We start from the raw sequence: 21299 nt of genomic DNA, 5'->3' as shown, positions 1-21299 counted from the left end.
AATGAGTTCCGCCCCGGCGACAGAGAGGAGGAGAGAGAGAGCGCGAGAGAGAGAAAAGAAAGAAAAAGGCCGATCAGCGTCTCGCCGATCCCCCAGGCCGTGACATAATGTTACTACTACTTCTACTATTAATAATAAAAGTAGAACATATTTATCCCAAATTGGCTTCTCTTCATCGGCACCCTGTTAAATTCGAAGTTGAATTCATGCTGCCATAGGCCTAGGCTGCTGGGGGCTTCCCATGATGCACTGCTTCCCCTTCACTCACCTCTTTTCAATCACTATTTGTTTATACAGCACTCTTGCATTCAATCATTAGTTATTATTAATCTCTGGCTCTCCTTCACAGCTTATCTTTTGTCCTATCTTCCTCACCTCCAGGTTTCTTCCTGTTAAAAGGGAGTTTTTACTTCCCACTGTTGTCAAGTGGTTGCTTATAGGGGTGATATGTGGCTATATAAAAATAACTGAATTGAAACTGAATTGAAAATTGACAGAGATAAACTAGCATTCAAAGATAAAACCATAAAAACGCATTTGTGATGTTTTGACAAATAAATATCAGATTGAAGAAAAAATGTAAAATTTGAAACATGCCAGACATTGATCGTGCAAAGAGTGTCATGTTGAGCAGATAATGAAGGAGTTGTGACTCCAAAGAGTACTTTAGATAATAACATTCAGCAACATTTATACCCTCTGATTTCTTTAGTGGTAGTATTTTAGAAAGGGCTGCGAGAAGGTGGTAGGATATCTTTTAGCAGCAGAGCATGTGTATGCGTTATCTCCTAGGGGTTATTTTAATTTCACATTTCCCTTTACTCTTCGAGATTTCGGTGCCAGGGCTTTTGGACTCACATTAAAGAGGGTCTTGCATCTGCTTTAGCAGGAAGAAAGCTCAAGCTGAGGAGTTTGTGTGCCATGTAGGAAATTAGTTTATATATACATATACATGGGTACTCATGCAAAGTGGCTTCTGTGTTCCTTGATTTGGGCTCTGTTGTGTCTAAAGAGATGTTTGGGGGTTTTTTTTACTTTGAAACACGATAAAAGAAGGAAAGCTCCCTTCTAAAGCGATTGTACGCACGAGCCCTGTGAAGGGACACTGCAGATAAGTTGCTGACTGTCCCTATCAGTCATCTCAGGAGACATATATTTGACTGGCCAGACATATCTTCCCTACCCCGCCGCACAGTTAACCCCAGCCAGTTTGGTGATTGAAATGGGAATAGGTGCCCAACCATGCATCACCAGGCTGGCTCTCTTACAGGGATATGACACTTCAAGTGACCCTCTAAGGTCAGCGCCATTATGATGCTGGGCAGGGGCAGGAAAGGGAAATAGAGCGAATGGCAGAGGGAAAGGACAAGAGATTCCCTCAGAGACACATTTAGAGTTTGAGGAAGGAAGCCTGAGTGAGAGGGGAGATAATGAAGGACATGGATGGAGGAAAGAGGAGTATGGTCTATTAAAGTGGTTCAAATAATGAATTGCAAAGCAGAGGGGGGAAAAGAGTGAGTGCTTTCCAGCACATCACATTCAAAGACTTTTTTTTTGTGGTCATTTATTAGTGAATTGCCTGCCTTAGCTTAGGTGAAAATTAATTCAACAATTTTAGTCAAGCAACTCAACTGCCAAAGTATACTGGGACTGATTCTTAAATCACCATAACAATTGAGCAATTGGAGTAATAATGTTTGCCCATCCTCGGAGGCTTCAATTACTATGCTGTATTTATTTTGTGTGATTGGAATATGCTGAGCTCTTTCAAGATGAATTTGCTGGAAATGAGTTTTAATGCAGCAAGCCTCTGTGACCCCACAACGAATCTAAATTCCATTTAATCGAGAGGGGAGCCCTGGGAGTTGCCGCATGAGACAAATATATGCTCATCTTCAGAAGACTCTTACTCATCGTCGTGATAATTATTTCAACGCTTCAATTAATTTGACAACGTTATTTGCACGTGCCACGGCTTCGCACACCTGTTTGCGACTCGATCTAGGAGAAATGAAGGGAAGATAAAGGCCGTCGAGTTGTGATAAAAGTCCTTAACCTGCTGCGTAGGGATGCTTATCGCTCGTGTGAATCTATAGAACCGCGATAAGCACACGATATTAAATCAGACTTGAGTATTATGCCTCTAATTTGAAATTTGAAATGGGAATAAACCCTTCAGTTTTAATTCAATTATGTATAATTCAAAGTGCATTTGTCAAGGTGCCATTCACAAGAAATAGGTACCTGCTGCTTGTGGATATTTATATAAAATGCTATTTGCATGCAAAACGTCTAGTTTGAATAATGATGCAGATGTATTTTAGGCACTCTGTCTGGTAAATGTTTCAGATCAAACACTGTTAAGAGGATCACAAATTCAATTTAAGAAGAAAAATTGCATTACTTGCAAAATAAGAGAAGAATTCACATGAATCTTAGGGGCAACAAACTGCCTACTTGGACACAGAGCAGACAGCATGTTTGAAATCATAACACAGCGATCTCTCATGTAGAGAGTATCAAAGAGCTGCTGCCTCTAATTTAAAATGTAAGTGCAGTCAGTGTACAAATGAGGGACTAACGTTCCTAAAAAGAGACCTCTGTTCCCCTGATAGCAATCTAGGTTTCTGAGGTGGAGCGGAGGTTCTGGCTTCACAACAAGCTAAATAATTAACCATTCATAAAACAGAAATAAATGGAATAAAAATGTGGTTCACTCTCTTTGTACTAAACCACAGAAGTCAGAGTTTTAAATTTGCTTGCACTTCTAGAGACAGAAATAGGCACACCTTACAATTTTTTCTGCGAGCTTGTTTGTTTACAGTAGAAAGGATTCTTCACGCTGGATGTTACGGCATGATGTCAAAACCAAGGCAAACACCAATGAATGTCCTTCCTATATTAGGTTGGAAAAATCTGCTCAAAGCTGAGATGGTAAAATCTTGACATACACCACTGTGGAAAAGTACGTTGCTTTTTCCCACAAGGAGCAAGACTTTACTGTCATTTTTGAAGAGTTTATGAGTAATTGTTCCCAGGCTTTCTGAAAGTCAAAGGTTTTCTTCAGACACTGGCTGCTTCTTCAACCTTTGTTCGTGTGCCTGACCATTTTTATAAGAATGCTTTTTTATGGATTCATTAAGCCACTTAACCCTGACCTATGAATCACTCAAGCATAAAAAGGCTCCTAACTCAAGGTATGAATCAGTGTGGTTGGCCACACATAAGGACAGTTTAACAAAGAACCAATTTTGTATCGTTACATTCTTTGTTACTGTCACAAAAGCGCATATTTTTTTCCTGTTCTTAAGAAAGAGGACAAAGCAAAGGCTCCACAGAAGAGCTGAGAGATGCATCTGGCCTGTCAGCCCGTCCATCCACTGCTTACCAAAGCCTCACCAGAAATGAGCTCAGGTGAAGGGTACCAACTGAAGCCATTCTTAAGGAAGGAAAACTGGGAGAAAAATGTGTTTTAGTGTTGTAGTTTTAACAGGGACTAACAAAACAGAGATACTTAGGTCTTCACTCAAGTCCCAAGCCCAAGTAGATAAAATATCACAAATATAAATATTTATTTACGCAGTTTTTAAACCGGAAATGACCATTTAATCATTACTATGACCTTATTCATATTAACACCACACTAAGTAACTGGGACAATTTAGTGCTGCTCACAGATCCATTTATAAATTATTCTACTAAATATATGGTTCATTTACAGAATTTAGTCCCAGTTTAAAAGGGATGATCCACTCTCATATCACTGCATTGAAGTTTTCTTGCTTCACAAAGTGTTCCCAACAAGCCTGAAAGCTATGATCAATCAAAACACTTGAGTGATCTAGTGTTGGTCTGCACTGATCATTTAAAATCTGAAGAATTTACCTTTTATTTTGTACTCGTGGTTACAGAAACAGCCTTCCCTGGAACTCGAGATGTGCTCTGTCTTCCTTTGATGTGTTTTCATTTACCTTTCATTTCTTTTGCTTTTCGGTAAATATTTTAGGATCTTAGCCGTTGATTAGTTCACTGTCAGATTCTGAGTCCTTGTCAGCTGTTTTGATGAAGCTGTTTTTGAATACTTCTTTGTTTCTGTGTCATAAATATTTTGCACAACCAGGTCCACTGTATTTAAAATACGCTGCACGGTTAGCTAGGGCCCACATTCCCTTTCTGGCGTGTTAGATGTACTGTTCGAATGTGCAAAGCCTCTGGGGGTAAAAACAGAAACAAATGGTATTTTTACAAACACACTGCAGCCCTGAGCTTTTTTTTTTTTTTTTTTAACATTGCCAGAAAGAGCAGTATGTGAGAACACAAATGTCTAAATCATTTAGATCAGACATAAAACTCTCTTTTTACCCTGCTTTAGGTCTTGAAGCCCATAAGTGAATAGCACAGAGAATTTACAGTAAGCTTGTGTGTGCCATGAGTCCTGCCTCCTACATCTAAACCTAAAACTAACTGATTCAGGAATAAGAAGACATCTGTCCCAGACCATCAACTGCTCTGTGCATTGTTCAACACTCAGGGCACAGAACTGGCAACCTGGTAGGTTTTAGCAACATAACTACATGGTGTGTCCATGTCTCCCTATGCTCCTTTTTCTCTTCAGTTCTTCCTTCCCACTCTCACCAAGTGCTTCCTCATAGGAAATTGCCAGATTGTTCTGGATTCTCTTCTTGTGTCTTGAGATGACTCCTCTTGTGTATTAGTGCTATTTCTTGAGTTGAGCCTATCAAACCTGAAGGTTGTTATTGTGATGTCATCATGTTGCCTGACAAAAACCTACCAAATGGCTAAATAGATCTGGTTGTAGCCTTTATACCCTTACAATAGCTTTCAATTTCACAGCAATGAGTTCAACACAAAACTGTTATTATGCATGTTATATTATTACATCATCACTATGCCTAGTAACTGCATAACAACAGACTAAAATCACAGACCAAGCAATACTGAAGCGTTGGAATTTACTAGAAACTGAATGTCGTAGACCGTGAAGCTGTGATTAGGGTTACAAAAAACCCCCAAACTTTTGTTTTCACAATGTTAGCGAAATATTTCAAAAGAAATTTCTCGCACAACAGACACTTTACTAGTAGAGCAGACTGAGAGACTAATATCTTGTACTATCCTGCACAAGTTGTGACATCAACGGGTCCTCATCAAACAACTTAGGCAAGGCAAGGCAAGGCAAGTTTATTTGTATAGCACAATTCAACAACAAGGTGATTCAAAGTGCTTTACAGAGACATTAGAAACAAGAACAAATAAAAAGCATGATTTAAAATTGATTAAAACAAGCAAATAAACTAACTAACTAATTAACAAACAAACAACAAACAACAGTATATAAAATCAAAACAGATAAAATCAGAACAGTAGATAAAATCAGTAGTTAAATGTAAGTTTTGAAATTTAAGCTTAAAGTGTGGATTTGGTGCTTTATTCAAATGCAGCTGAGAACAGGTGAGTCTTCAACCTGGATTTAAATAAACTGAGTGTTTCAGCTGATCTGAGGCTTTCTGGGAGTTTGTTCCAGATATAAGGAGCATAAAAGCTGAATGCAGCTTCTCCGTGTCTGGTTCTGACTCTGGGAACTGATAAAAGACCGGATCCAGATGACCTGAGGGATCTGGATGGTTCATACTGGGTCAGGAGGTCATTGATGTATTTTGGTCCTAAACCATTCAGAGCTTTATAGGCCAGCATCAGAACTTTAAAGTCTATCCTCTGACGGACAGGCAGCCAGTGTAAGGACCTCAGAGCTGGACTGCTGTGGTCCACTTTTTTGGTCTTAGTGAGGACTCGAGCAGCAGAGTTCTGAATGAGCTGTAGTTGTCTGACTGATTTTTTAGGTAGACCTGTAAAGATGCTGTTACAGTAATCAAGCCTACTAAAGATGAATGCATGGACTAGTTTTTCCAGGTCCTGTTGAGACATCAGATCTTTTATCCTTGATATATTCTTGAGGTGATAGTAAGCTGACTTTGTTATTGACTTAATGTGTTTTTCTAAGTTTAGGTCTGCATCCATCACTACACCCAAATTTCTCGCCTGGTTTGTGGTTTTTAGATGTATAGATTGAAGTTCTCTGGTGACCTGTAATCGTTTTTCTTTGGCGCCAAAGACTATTACCTCAGTTTTGTTTTTGTTTAGCTGGAGAAAATTGTGGCACAACCAGTCATTGATTTCCTCAATGCATTTACCAAGAGCCTGTACAGGGCCTCGGTCTCCTGGTGACATTGTGATATATATTTGTGTGTCATCTGCATAGCTGTGATAGTTTATTTTGTTGTTGTTTATAATCTGTGCCAGTGGGAGCATGTAAATGTTAAACAGAAGGGGTCCCAAAGGCCTTAAACTTAAAGGCCGGACGACTGCTTGTTTACTATCCTCAGTGTGGTTAAAAATATGTTTTCCTGAAATTCAATAAGCATTTTAAACAAAACTATTACAACCTGTCACTTCTTTCGAGAGCTTAAAAATAATTTGTTGAAACAAATATTGGAAATAAAACACGTCATGTAATATGTCATTAAATACTGCCATTATGGGTTTGACAGGTACAGATTAGATAGGTGTACTGTACATGGGGCGCACAATCAGGCCATTTAAAAATGGACATGGTACTGTGTCAGCTGTCAGCTGTATTTTCTAATTTTCCACCACGGCAGACAATTTACATTTAAATTGTTTTTCTTTCACAGCGCAAGGCCCCAACATAATGTTCGAGTATCAAATGGACATTTAGACATCAAAGCAAGCAGTACAAATGTTTTGTTTGACTTTGTTTGCTTTATGTGGTTTGAATTGTATGTGCGCCCAGTTTTGTGTCTCTACATCTTTACATATTTTTACACATTACCTGATGACAATCGGACTGCCAGCAACAAAAAAATTATGATGCATCAATGTGTATTTGCTGTTAAAACACAGTAGAAGGTATCAAGTAACACTTGAGAGTGTATGTGTGTTAAAATGTTAACTTTTACTATTGTGACCCCTGTAACAGAAACTTCACATCCCTGGATCATATATATCATCCATCATCTCATCTGTAGCGTGGCTTTGATCAAAGGATAGAAACAACAAAGTCAAGATGCTTGTCAGATATAATCAATCCTGAATGTCAAAAAATGTTATTACCAGTTTAGGAAACATGATTTGAGCCACAATGAATTATCTGTGGCTCAGATAATTCTGAGCCACAGAAGCCACCATTTCCCCAGATTGAATGGTGAAAGTTCACCATTCAATGCTTTCTCTCTGCTGTGCTTCTGTTGTCCTTTCTATCCTTACTTGTGTGTCAGAATTTATTGCAGATATGCCACTGATCCTCACTGACATCTGCATTAATGGAAATGTCAGCATGTGTGTGTTTAACAAGAGTTACTGTAAGTTTGGATGTATGTTAGCAAAAAGGGATGATTGCCATTGACTTTTATTGCATTTCCATGGCGGGAAAGAGGCAACAAACGTCATCTAATATGTGTGCGAACGAGCCAAAACAGTGGTATGTCTCCATTTTCATTGCTTCCCCTTGAAATAAAATGACCCTTGAATTACGGCGTTAACAGGACTTACCGAGGCTGAACTCCACCTGAGGCAGCTTGGGTGTTAGAATAACACCTGCAAGACAGAGACAGCAAAAAGACAGAGTGGAGTTGAGATAAAAACAGAGCGAGAGGGAGATAAAGATAAGGAAGAGGGGAACATTAGAACAATGAAAAAGGAGGAAACAGACGTAAAACATTAACGGCTGCAGTTTAATTTTGTGGAAGTTTAAAAGGTGTAGAGCTCCAACCATTGTTTTTCAATGACTTTTCATGAATTTCAGTCTTTGATTTGCCATCTTATTAAATTAATCATATCAATGTTAGATAATAGGGAAATATGCTCATTGCAATTTCAAAGAGCATAAGTGCAAAACAAGCCGACTACTTTTAATCTAAAATAATCTGAATCAAAAACCTGCGAACCCTCACATATTTACTAAAAGCAAGGCATAAATATTTAGCTTAGTTTCCTGGTTATTTATCAAAATTGTTGAGTCAGTTGTAGTCACTTTGCACAGATGCAATATAATTACGCTAAGGGGGTTGAACTCCTGGCAACAAACTATTTTAATCAGAAATAAAAGGCTTTATAGAGAGTTTGAACATGGTAGGAGCACAACAGGCTCCCCAAATGCCACACTGATTAATGTAACTGTTCATCTAGATTATGCAAACAACTCAGCGATCGTTGAGAACGTCAGAACTAGAGTTTCTGGGTATCCATTGTCCTTGAGGCTTTACGCCAATAACGATGACTGACTGCTTCAGTCATCTGTCACTAAAGCTTTCTCTCATTCATCACTTTCCCAGTTTGACATGACCATTCAAAAACCAAACCGATGAAACGCCTGTAAGATGGTGCAACAAGTCTAGAGGGGGACTAAACTGCTAAATTCCTCCTCTTGGGGTGCTTGGACACAATTGGCCTCTCTAAGGCTCATCAACTCCACTAATGGGCCGTGGATACTCGATGTTCACTGATGTATGGGAGCCATGCGACTTAGGTAATCTTATGTAATGAGGATTCTTTGCAAAGAAAAAACGATTTACTTAATAAGGCAGAATGCCTTATTGACAATTTTGAATGCATAGATAATGCTGTCCAAAAGTCTCAGACCAACTCTCATTTCTACATATTTTGCTTGGGAAATTGGAATTAGGCGCAGCAGTATTGAAGTATTGAAGTGCGCATGCGCCAACCAGCGTGCAGCCTGTTACAGTCGCTCCTGCTTTTCTCTTAGTTTAGCTCTTTTTTCTTACGTATTCTTTTTTTTTTCTGACTTGTATTTTCCTCCGTTTTCTATCTCTTACTCAATCATGTGGATTGAGAGAGTTTTTGTTCTTCTGGTGGCCGTGGAACTGTTACTTTTATCATGGAACGGGACCGCGGCACATCTCCTACACGCACGGACTGTTTACTCCAGAGATCAGCTGATCGCCCTGATGCCGGCCGGCTCGCTGGCCAGGCCCGCAGAAGTGCCCGCAGAAGTACCAGCTGAAATTTGGAGGAAAACACATCGGGGATGCAGAGGTCAAGGACAGAAGAGAAGAAAAAAGGTGACGGTGAGACAGCGGAGGCTCGAAGCGAGGAGGAGGTTTAAACCGTGTCTGCCGTCTATCGTGATGGGAAATGTGCGATCGTTGGCAAGTAAAATCGACGAGCTCTCAGCACTGGTACGGAGTCAGAGGGAATACCGAGAGTGTAGCCTGATGTGTTTCACCGAATCATGGCTGCACCAGGTCATTCCCGATGAGAATGCTTCCGTGGAAGGCTTCCACACTGTTCGGGCGGACAGGGACAGCATCGCTAGCGGTAAGCGTAAAGGAGGTGGGCTTGCTGTTTTAGTTAACAACTGGTGGTGTAACCCTGCCAACATAACAATCAAAGAAAGGATTTGTTGCCCGGACACTGAACTGTGTGCTGTTGGACTCAGGCCGTATTATTTACCCAGGGAATTCTCTCACGTCATCTTGGTGGCTGTTTATGTTCCCCCCTCTGCTAACCCCACAGCTGCATGTGACACTATCCACTCTGCCATAGCTCGGCTACAGACTCAGCACCCGAGTGCCTTTATTGTGATCTCGGGTGACTTCAACCATGTATCACTGGACAATACACTACCAACATTCAAACAATATGTGGACTGTCCCACCAGGGGAGAGAAAACTTTAGACTTACTGTATGCTAACGTCAAGGATGCATACAGCTCCTCCTCCCTCCCCCCACTTGGTAGGTCAGATCATAACCTGATTCACCTCACCCCCCGCTATGTGCCAATTGTGAGGAGGGAACCTGTGACCACCAGGACTGTTAGGAGGTGGTCAGAGGAGGCAATAGCGGAACTACAGGGCTGTTTCGAGGTGACCGACTGGGAAACACTCTGTGAGCCTCACGCCGAGGACATCAATGGGCTTACTGAGTGTATCACAGACTACATAACTTTCTGCACCGACTCCATTGTTCCAGCTCAGACTGTTCATTGTTACCCAAATAACAAGCCGTGGGTGACTAAGGACATCAAAGCCCTCCTCAACAACAAGAAGAGGGCTTTCAGAGGGGGCAACAAAGAGGAGGTGAGGAAGGTCCAGGTGTTACTAAAGGACAAGATCAGAGAGGCTAAGGACAATTACAGGAGGAAGCTGGAGTGGAAACTCCAGCAGAACAGCATGAGAGAGGTGTGGAGGGGCATGAAGACCATCACTGGATTCAGGCCAACCAACAGCAGGGGAGCTGAGGGAGGTGAGAATAGAGCCGACGAGTTGAATCTGTTTTTCAATAGATTCGACACCACAGTGTCTGCTCCCACCCCCACAACCTCACCTGCAGTCAGCCTGGAATCCAGAGCCACACCACTGTGCCAGCCTCTCTCTTCACATGTTGCCTCCTGTGAGATTCCTGACACCCCTCCCCCACCCATCACCTTCACTCAATACCAGGTTGAGATGCAAATGAGGAGACTTCACTCAGGCAAGTCTGCTGGACCAGACGGAGTGAGTCCCCTTGTCCTCAAGGCCTGTGCCCCCCAGCTGTGTGGAGTCTTTCATAAACTGTTTATGCTGAGTCTGAGTCTGCAGAGGGTCCCGGTGATGTGGAAGACATCATGCCTCGTCCCTGTACCAAAGACGCCTCGTCCCAGTGGCCCCCAGGATTACAGGCCCGTGGCACTGACCTCCCACATCATGAAGACCCTGGAAAGGCTCATCCTGGACCAGCTGCGACCCATAGTAAGACCACATCTGGATCCCCTTCAGTTCGCTTATCAGCCTCGTCTCGGAACAGAGGACGCCATCATCTACCTGCTCAATCGTGTCTACACCCATCTGGACCAGCCGGCGAGCACTGTGAGGGTCATGTTTTTTGACTTTTCCAGTGCTTTCAACACCATCAGGCCGACCCTCCTGGGTGATAAGTTAGCAGCGATGCAGGTGGATGCTTCTCTGGTGTCCTGGATTGTTGATTACCTGACAGGAAGACCACAATATGTACGTCTCCCACAGTGTGTGTCTGACAAGGTGATTAGCAACACAGGGGCACCACAGGGGACTGTCCTCTCCCCCTTCCTCTTCACCCTCTACACCACAGACTTCAGCCACTGCACAGAGACCTGCCATCTTCAGAAGTTTTCTGATGACTCTGCGGTGGTTGGATGCATCAGCAGGGATGATGAGACAGAGTACCGGGCTGTGGTCGACTCCTTTGTCACGTGGTGTGAGCAGAATCATCTGCAGCTCAACGTGGCAAAGACCAAGGAACTGATCGTGGACTTCAGGAAGACCAGGAAACACTTGACCCCTGTTTCAATCCAGGGGGTCAGTGTTGACATTGTGGAGGACTATAAATACCTTGGAGTACACATTGACAATAAACTGGACTGGGCTAAAAACACCACAGCACTTTACAGGAAGGGCCAGAGTCGTCTCTATTTTTTGAGGCGACTGAGGTCCTTCAACATCTGCCAGAAAATGCTGAGGATTTTCTATGAGTCTGTGGTGGCCAGTGCGATCCTCTATGCTGTTGCATGCTGGGGGAGCAGGCTGAGGGTCACAGATGCCAACAGACTTAATAAACTGATCCGTAAGGCCAGCAATGTTGTGGGGATGGAGCTGGACTCCCTCAAGGTGGTGTCGGAGAGGCGGATGCTGTCCAAGATAAAGACAATGTTGGATAACACCTCCCACCCACTCCATGACATGTTGGTCAGTCACAGGAGCTCGTTCAGTGAGAGACTGAGATTACCGAAAAGCACCACTGAACGACACAGGAAATCATTCCTGCCTGTGGCCATCTCCCTGTACAACACATCCACTTAACACACTGTTTGCTGCTACAACTACACATGTTTCTTTTCCAAATATTTATTTATAAGTGACTTATGTATGTATGTATGTATATATATGTATATATTGTACTATTCTTAGTTAGCGTATTGTCTGTCTTGTCTTAATGTTGGTTTAAAATGGAGCACTGTAACAAAAAATAATTTCCCCCAGGGATCAATAAAGTATTCTGATTCTGATTCTGATTCTGATTCTGAAATGTGCAAACACACATTAAAAGTCTATACAGTGTATATAAGCCAAAAACACAGGTGGTGCAATTCTTGGTTAAAAGCTTGAAAGTCAGTATTCAGCATGATCGCCTCTGTTCTTTAATACAGCCTGAACTCTCTTAAGCAGCTTTATTGTAATCTCTATAAGTACAGTAGTCTTCACGAATCGTTCTCCAGGCTTCTTGAAGGACATTCAGAACTCTTCTTTGGATGTTGGCTGCCTTTTGTTCTGTTCTCTGTCAAGATGATCCCACATTGTTAGGATCCAGGCTCTGATCCGTGAATGATCATGTTCCCTTGTGTGTTTTTATATCCAGATATCCCTTTTTAAGGGGTTTGTAGTGTGTTTGGGATCATTGCCATGCTGAAAAATGAAGCCATTGCCAGCCAGCCCCTTTCTTGATAGTATTTCTTAATGGATCAAAATCTGATCAAGATAAAAGTCTTTTCTGTGTTCGTATACTTCCATCAACCTTGACAAGATCTCCAAGACCACTAGGTGAAATGCAGGGCCAAACCATGTGAGCCTCCACCATGTTTTGCTCACTGTTTTACCTCTCTCTGATCTCCATCAAAAATACTGCCAGTACTTTGAACCAAAGTCGGATCCATCCATCTCTCCATGCAAGACCTGTTGCCACTGATTTTCAGTCCAATTCTCGTGTAATTTGGCAAACCTCAGCCTTTTCTCCCTGTTTTCCTTCCTTAAGAATTGCTTCTTGGCAGCCACCCTTCATCAGAAATGACCCTTCAGCGAACAGCAGATGGACCAGCATCTCTCAGTCAAGTCTTTGCTATTTCTTAAGCACGTGACCTTTAGATTCAAACAAACAAGCCAAAAAGAAAGAAAAAACAAACATTGCTCAAAACTGGTTTCTTGAAAGCAAATTATAAAGAAACAAGTTCTGGCGCAAGACTATTGCATCGTACTGTATGTATGGTTGTTTGTTGGGACTGTTGATTAAAAAGCATGTCCAATAAAGGCTCAAATATTCTCTTAGTAACAGTGCAGGTTTACTGTAATATTTCTTCTTGCGTTTGTTTCTGGAGATAAATCTAAAAAATGCCCCAGCTCACAGAGATGCAGTGAATTATGTCAAATGTTGATGAATCGTTTAAATGCTGTTTTTTAATCTTTGAACCATATTCTTTGAAATGAATGAGTCCAAAGATTGAAAATTATGGAAATCATAAGCATTATCTGGCACCGTGTTGAGAGTCATTTGCCTACTGAGGCCAAGACAGCTTCAAGCACAGTAACTTGATAAAAAAAAAAGAAAAAAAGATTACCAGCAATTTGAAGTGCATTTCTAAATTCAATAAATATGCTAACAAACTTGTAAATAAACCTTCAGTTTGCTAGCATTTATGCTCAGTGAAATAAACTGAGCTCTGTCAGATGTAATACATGTCAGAAAAGGCTGTAGAAGCTTACGCAAACCCGGTCCAATATCTGTTACAACTGCAGTAAATATCTAATTAATCAAGTGGACAAGTATTTGTAGCACACGGGGCAAGGAAACACACACCACCAACACAGGTCAATTATGCTTGTAAATAAACTTTCATCATCTGGTTCTCACATTACTTTCTCATCTTCATCATCCCATTCCTCAGGGGTCATGTCTCCTCATGTTGTCACCATTAAGACTTCCTTATGAGTGCTGATGGAACTTTAATAAGCCAGGATGACATGCTGCGTAGCTGAAATAGAAAGCCCTTTAGCTAGGTAAGCTGACACTGTGCCAGCTGTTGGGTCCAGTCTCCGGTGTAGCATTATCATAAGGGACTGACACATGGACAGCCCGGCTACTTTGTAGGACTTATCTTGAGTGGTAAGAAGCAGTGGAAAATGCTTGTCGTTGCAGAAATAATTAAAGATAAGGAGCAAAGCTGAGTCTAGGTCTGATAGAGGTTCAGGATACAGATCATGAGACACATGTGGCAAAGCAAGTCAAAGTGTTTGATAATGAAGCAGGAGGAAGACTGGAATTCAGAGCTGTCAGAATTTTAAAGCATGGCTTATAGGCAGAGTGTCGAGTATTTTTAGAAGGATCATGCCAGATGCTTTGATTTTATGACAGGCAACACATGTTAAGTTGCATTTTCCTTTTTTTGTTTTTTCAGTATAAAGTCTGAATAAATAACGTGTAAAACTATGTTTTAGTGCAGCTCTGAAAGCTTTCACATGGTCACATCACCCCAATATCCACATGATCTAAGATATAACGGACAAATTATGCAACCTGAGGACACAACTCCTGTTATGTACACGGTGACCTCATTCTCGTCCCGCAGCACTAAACATGCCGCATGTCATTACCCTCTGGGGGAGAATCAGCCTGACCAAAACAAATACACAAACAAGGTCTAATCGCAATAATTAGCCATTACATGGAGAGAGATAAGCCACCTGCACTGCCCATATCTATTGTAACTCCTGCAGCATACATGGCTCACGACTCTAAGTTGCAGATACATACGTGGGGGAAAGTGGCACAGGTGTGGTATTTATAATCGATATCCGCTGGCATTATGAATATGGTAATAAGCTCAGCAAGGCAGCAGGCAGGCAGCACATGCAGATGTAACTCCCAGAGGGGCCCAAAGCAAATGAGGTGTGCCCGCCCGCTATACTGCAGTTTCATCTGGCTCTAGAAATAACAGCACAGCCCCACTGTACCTCCAATCTATCAGCCCCCCTGTCTGTGGAAGGTATCAGTAGGGAAAAAGGCACGCTGAAGGCAGAGGAGAGGGTAATTTATAAGGATGTGAGCAGACTAGGTGAATCCTCAGGAATGACAAAGTTAATTAATGTTCAGGGACTTAAATGGTCTGTCTTACAGATGATCATTTAACTCGCTTCCCTTCTCATTGCCCTGCTTTCTCGCATGCTGCATTGTATGATAACCGCTAACACGCAAGGGGGACAAGGGTGAATGTGGGAAATAGTTGGTGGTTTAGGTGGGTGGGGGTGGGGGATTCAGATGATTCTGCTGTTTATTTCTAAGTCTGCAAAAGATGGAAGTAGAAAATATCACCAGACACCGCTCCAATTCCCAAGTATGGTTTCAACGAAGAAAATCAAACAATTTTTCCGAAGAGAGTTTTGATAAACTGCCCTGCAGAGGCTATAGTACACATTCACAGTCACTTCTGCTTATCCTCTTCATGAATAGATATTACATATAAAAGCCCACGCCTATGAATAAATCCTGTTCATATTTTTGAATATTATCTTCTTTTGAATTTTGAGGTTAGATTAATAATTCACTTATGTGGCTGGCTCAGCATGGGCTTTGATATTTCAGGGATATAACTCTCTCAACAAATGATTCCAACCCAACAAGCAGCTCTGCTCACCCTTCCTACACGTTCACCCACACTAATTGCAATGTTTCCTTCTCCTAACTCCTTTTTGTCCGACCTCGCGTTTCTCTGTCCTGTAGTTTAAATTGCCTAAACAGAACCTGCACATCCACTGCGATGATTCAGTCACCAGCCAGGCTTACATACCTGTAACTCAATTGATGTTTGCACAGACAGGCATCCCATTAGGACAAGTGGTGCTGAATGGGAGAGTGAGTTATCGTCACATTACTGCTTTGGGAGATTGAGGAGGGGGGGGACAGATGGTTTTGTTGCCAGCGTTTAATGAAGTGTTGTGAATCAGTTGGATGCGCTGAGGAGGTCTTGACTGTCAAGCTGATAAGAGACGTAGTCTGGGGGGGTTAACAAGAGTGGGACCTTTCGCTCCGCGACAGCTTGGTCACGGCACGCGTCTCACAAAGACAGTTCAATCAATTAAATGTTGCGGCTTTCATTACCGATACTGTTTCCTGTATGCAAATTCTGTTATGAATAGTTAATAGCTAAAATAACATAATTTCACCCTTTGTGATTGGGAGTTTGTAAAACGCCAATTCAGCCCCACCTTAATTAGCACCGAGCAGCACCCGGTTTGGTTTCGCTTTTATCTGCTGTCAAGAAAGAGGAGATAAACTGTGTCACCTTGCGACTGATAATGCACGGTTGTCAACCTGCTGTTCGGCCCAAACACTGTAATTATGTGCTTCGCTCTTGTCTTCCAGGATGCCCAGGGGAAACAAAGCAAAGGTAGAGTGAGGCGTTACACTCCTGCATCTGTCAGATGCCATCTATAAAATTGTGCAGAGGATTTTATGGTAGGTGCCTATCTTGGGTTTGCCATCAGGTCATAGCTATTGAGAGTGTGGCCCTGTGTGTGTCTCTGCATAACTGTGCAACGTCAGAGCATGCCTGCATATGTCCGTGTGAATGGGCAATCGGACACATAAGATGCTTCACCAGTGTGTCAGTGTAGGTTTAAAGCAAAGAAGGCAAGGCGTCGTGAACTGCGCTTTCATCCTTCTTTGTACAGTTCCATCTGCTTATTCCCATTGGGACGATGATGGTTCTTAGCTTGCATGCCAATGCAAATGCTTAGCAGCAACCGCATGCAGTGTCTGTCCTTTTAGTAAGCAAAGGTATTAAATGTGGAGAGGAGGCTTTGTGGCATCACTGATATGGATAATCTCTTCAGCATTCTCCTGTAGTGATGGGCACTAAGACATCTAGTTTGCCTCTGCCAGTGCATATTAGTGACAGCACATTCAGCCTACATGGAATATGACTGCAGTAAAAATGCAAATTCACACACACATACACGTGCATGCATGAACACCAGTGCACAGAGACAGAGACACGACACGCAAGCAAACATGTGACGTTTTACCCCCCGACTCCCACCAAGAAAACATGTGAACAAACAGCTTTTCAAACTTTCTCTCTGCAGAGTCACTCAATCAAAATTCCATTTTGCTCAAAACTAGATAAGGCAGACTTTTGTATTATTTACTACACGCATGCATTCTGAAGCTCAAAAGAACTGAGAAACATTTTTGAGATTTCAATTCAACCACACAACAAGAATACTTAAATGGAAACCTGCAGCAAGGCAGGCAGTTTTTAAAAAGTCTACAGTTTTAAATTGTGGAGACACGACTGACAGGCCCGAAGATCAATCGTGGCTTAACAACATTTTAAATATCTGACAACAAAAGACATCACTTGATAGCACTTAGTGTCATTTCTATCTACCAATAATGATCTGTCATAACAAGTGCATCTATATATCATCAGGTATTGAGTTGTAATTATTCTGCATAGGAGTCAGTTACTTGTCTACTGAAGACTGGGGTTTTAAAAATCTCTCACACTTTTGCTGGTACCTCCACCCTAGCTCTCTCCCTGAAACACACACAAACACACACACACACACACACACACACACACACACACACACACACACGCACACACGCACACAGACTTTCATTCTTTGTGTGTGGCAGCACGAGAACAAACACTTGCACAGGGAAAATACTCAAAAGCAAGACATCATCTAGAGAAGCATTTGCAGTAACAGTAGAGAAAACCAATGCTTAGAACTGACGAGCAGTTATGGAGTTAGACTGTAGAACAAGAAAGGACAGAGGAAAGAGGAGACAGATTCAAACAGTCACAAAACACAGTGGAGTCAGCTCACCAGCAGCGCTCAGTCCTTCAGGACTCGCACTCAGCTCCTTCATGTCAACCATGCAGTGTCCCAGGTGCTGCGTGCCGTCCTCCATCTGTCCAGCTTGCCCCACAGTTCTCCCTCGTGCTCCTCCACCTCTTCTCCCACCTCCTCCACGAAACACCACAGTCCAGTCCAGTTCCCCGGCTCACACGCAGCCTTCCAAGCAGAGAAGCTGTCACAAAGATAGCAATCCTCTCACCCCGCTTTCTTGCTGCCTCACGGTGCGCTCTCTGTCAGCATTAAGGATGCCTCATGGAAACTAATACGGAAGAGAGGGACCGGCGACGGACCTGGAGCAGCAGCGGGAGGGAGGAGGAGAGGGAGGGGGAAGAGAGGGGAGCAGGAGAGAAAAAGACAGGGGAAGGGAGGAGTGATGAGGGAGTGAGATTCCAAATGAAAGAGAAAGCAGGACAGAATTGATGTTATGTGCAATACAAAGCTCTATCCATCAATCTTGGGCTGTCAGTCGGGGACCTAGACCCGACTGCACAGAGCACCGCAGCCAGAAAGACACGGCTCTGTCCTCCCCCTCTCTCTCTCCCTCCCTCCTTTTCTCTTCTCACTGCGCAGCCACTGCTGCAACCAGACATGGCAGCAGGGTCCCTTTGATTTCTGACGTCCGTCTCACTCCCCTTCTCCAACCTGCCCTCACCTCTACATCACTCTTTTCCTTTTCTCAGCAGTGTAACAATTGCCAAACTCCCAAGCGTGATATGTTGAAGCCAGAATCATGCAGCATGATTTGGGGACTTATACAGCTGAGGGATTTGCAGAGTATAAGGACAGTTTTTATTGCATAAAGAGCTGAGTATAACCCAACATGGCAACTTCACCACAATTTCAAATCAACAGGTTAAACACAGAATGTGATACAGATAGTAGTTGTTTCTGGGTTTTAGAGGTTTGTAGGGGTTGTTTATGTTTCGCAGCGTAGATCTAGACTGGACATTTTGAAAAAGGAATTAGGATGAGGAGTTATATATAAAGATTTTCAAGGTAAAATAATGACTGCCTCCTCTTATGCTCCTAAGGGAAGCATTATTGTTTTTTGGTCACCAAGGTCATGATGCTACAGTAAGCGTACATCTACAATGTAGTTAATTAAAATCCAGCTGAATGGAGGAGGAGCTGTGTTGTCTGTTAAACTCATTCAATCTAAGTCAGGGCTGCCCAATCCCGGTCCTCGAGAGCTACCGTCCTGCAGCTTTTAGATGCATCCTTGTTCCCACACACCTGAATCAAATGAATGGCTTGTTATCAGGCCTTTGCCAAACATGATGGCATGCTGAAGAGGTAATCAAACCATTTGATTCAGCTGTGTTGGAGTAGGGATGCATCTAAAAGCTGCAGGACGGTAGCTCTCGAGGACCGGGATTGGGCAGCCCTGATCTAAGTGAAGGCTACTGTGAAGGTGCTTGATTTTATACACCTGTGGCTATGGAAGTGATTTTAAGTGAAGTTTCACCTACGACTAGCTGGAGATACAGCTTCTCTCACCAGTGATGATCCTTGATACGCAAAGTTGGGTTCAGTTTGGCATGAAACCAGATGATGTTTGCCCTCGACATAACTTTGAGGACTGTGAACTCAAACATAAGCTCCTGCAAGTGGTCAGAACCAGGTTTCCAGAGCGCAATCTAAAAATATACTGCGCAAAAGGCAAGAGCCACTCTTAATTTTTCTTTTTATTTTGCTTCCCAGGAGCCAGTCATTTCTTGTAATTTTTTAAAGTGGTCTTGAGCAATAGTTCTCCAGGCTTTCTGAAAGCATTTCAAGGTTTTTCTTTGGACATTGGCTGCTTTTTCACTCATTTTCAGTCCAGTCCTTGTACCTGACCATTTATCAAAAGAAAGGTTTTCTTCTGAGAACATGAATCATTGAAGCATAAAAAAGGCACCTAACTTAACGCATCTCTTGGCATGGTGTGCAGTGTGTCCTCAAATAATTAATGAAACTGGACAAGTGGAGGTCAAAAGAAGATTTGGCAGGTCTAAAAAGACACTATGTACAGCAGATGAACAGTACTTGAAAGTCATGTCCTTAAGAAGTAGAAAATAAATCCAACAAAGACCTGACAGAGAACCCAAGAGATGCATCTGTTTGCTGAAGCCTCATCAAACAGTGTCAATGGAAGCGTGACTGTCAAACAACCATTTTAAAGAAAATGAAACAGGGAGAAAATGTTGAGGTATGGCTAATTAAAAATCAGACTATGTGGAGTGAGGAGGTGGGCCCAAGTGCAGACAATGCCGTTTAGTGGAGGATGATAAAAACGTTTCAAAAACAAAGGCAAAGCAACACTAAAAAATAACCTAAACTGGGAGAACTAAGTCTAAGCATAAAAAAAACCCTGGAACATGAAAAGGAGCATGAACATGGAAACCTGACATGAGAAACCTAAAACATAAAGACTTGCCGTGAACTCATAAACCTGGAAACATGGCATGACATAGTAGACAAGCAGGCAAAACAGATGAACGGACAAGGAATGACAGGAACTCTGAGATTAAATACACACAGGAGGTGATCAGGGGAAGTGGAAACACATGGAGAAACAGCTGATTCGAATGAACATAATGACGCCACGGGGGAAGTGAAACTAAACATACTGAACATGGGACAACCAGACCTCTTCAAAATAAAACAGGAAACATAACAGAATGCAAACATGACAACACGAGCCTGAAAACATAGAACACGCAGACATTAAACACGTGTCAGACTAAGACAGCGGTCCCCAACCTTTTTTGTGCCGTGGACCGGTTTAATGTCAGACAATATTTTCACGCTCTAGTAACAGATAAATATTTCTTTCAAAATAAGACACAACTACAACACAGGAAAAGACCCAGGAAAACGAGTTAACGATAAAAACCCTGAAAACTATGTATTTCCAACACATTCTCAATTCCAGAGTGTAATATTTTAGGAAATTTCACACCAGAGCCAAAACTCTCGCAGCCTGGTACCAAAGGACTCATGGACCGGTACCGGTCCTTGGCCCAGGGGTTGGACTAAGACACACAGACTTACCACGACAAACCGATGAGGAACAAGCACACTATAGATACACACAGAACCCAATGACAAATGAAACGGATCACAAGGGGAAAACGTAAACAAGAGAAGGAGGCGGGAGACAAAGACATCACAGAAACACATGAAGGGCGAGGAAGACTTAAACATAAGGGGTGATGACACAAAGGAGATCTAAAAAACACTGAACTTACACAGCAGCCTAGGCAAAATAGAATGAGCTGAACTTAAACATAAACCATCAAAATATAAGACAAGTCAAAACGCTGGGTCACATGACCCAGGGTCATGACAAGAGCTGCCAGTTTAAATCAGGTATAGTTTTTTTTTTTATGAAGTATTGAAACATTTTCATTGAAACTTGTTAAAAGGAAAAAGTATAAAGGTTCACCATCCTATCACTCAAATGTTGTTTTATAACATCAACAGCAGAAGAAATGTTTTTAAAACCTTGACTGTAATCATAAGAAAAACAGGACAGGTCAGATAATGTGGGCTGTAAGAAGATTATTCCTTTGTATACAGTTCTGAGAAGAACGCTTTGTTCTCTGCATA

General features: G+C 42.2%; 1 protein-coding gene across 2 annotated transcripts in view; it reads right to left on the bottom strand.

The window, feature by feature from the left end:
* inpp4b (inositol polyphosphate-4-phosphatase type II B) overlaps positions 1-18197 on the bottom strand; it is a 189994-nt gene extending 171797 nt beyond the window's left edge. The window contains exons 1-2 of one of the 2 annotated variants that reach the window (XM_076884829.1): positions 17676-18197; positions 7591-7635 (exon numbers count right to left, since the gene is read on the bottom strand). In XM_076884829.1, coding sequence (XP_076740944.1) covers positions 7591-7635; positions 17676-17760 — 130 coding nt within the window. In that variant the 5' untranslated portion in view covers positions 17761-18197. The remainder of the gene's footprint in view (positions 1-7590; positions 7636-17675) is intronic. The other variant, XM_076884830.1, reaches the window with a different exon arrangement.
* Between the last annotated feature and the right edge of the window lie 3102 nt (positions 18198-21299).

This window comes from Maylandia zebra, linkage group LG6 (assembly GCF_041146795.1).
Source record: "Maylandia zebra isolate NMK-2024a linkage group LG6, Mzebra_GT3a, whole genome shotgun sequence".
In the NCBI taxonomy this organism is placed as follows: Eukaryota; Metazoa; Chordata; class Actinopteri; order Cichliformes; family Cichlidae; genus Maylandia; species Maylandia zebra.
This window is presented reverse-complemented; position numbering and strand designations above follow the sequence as displayed.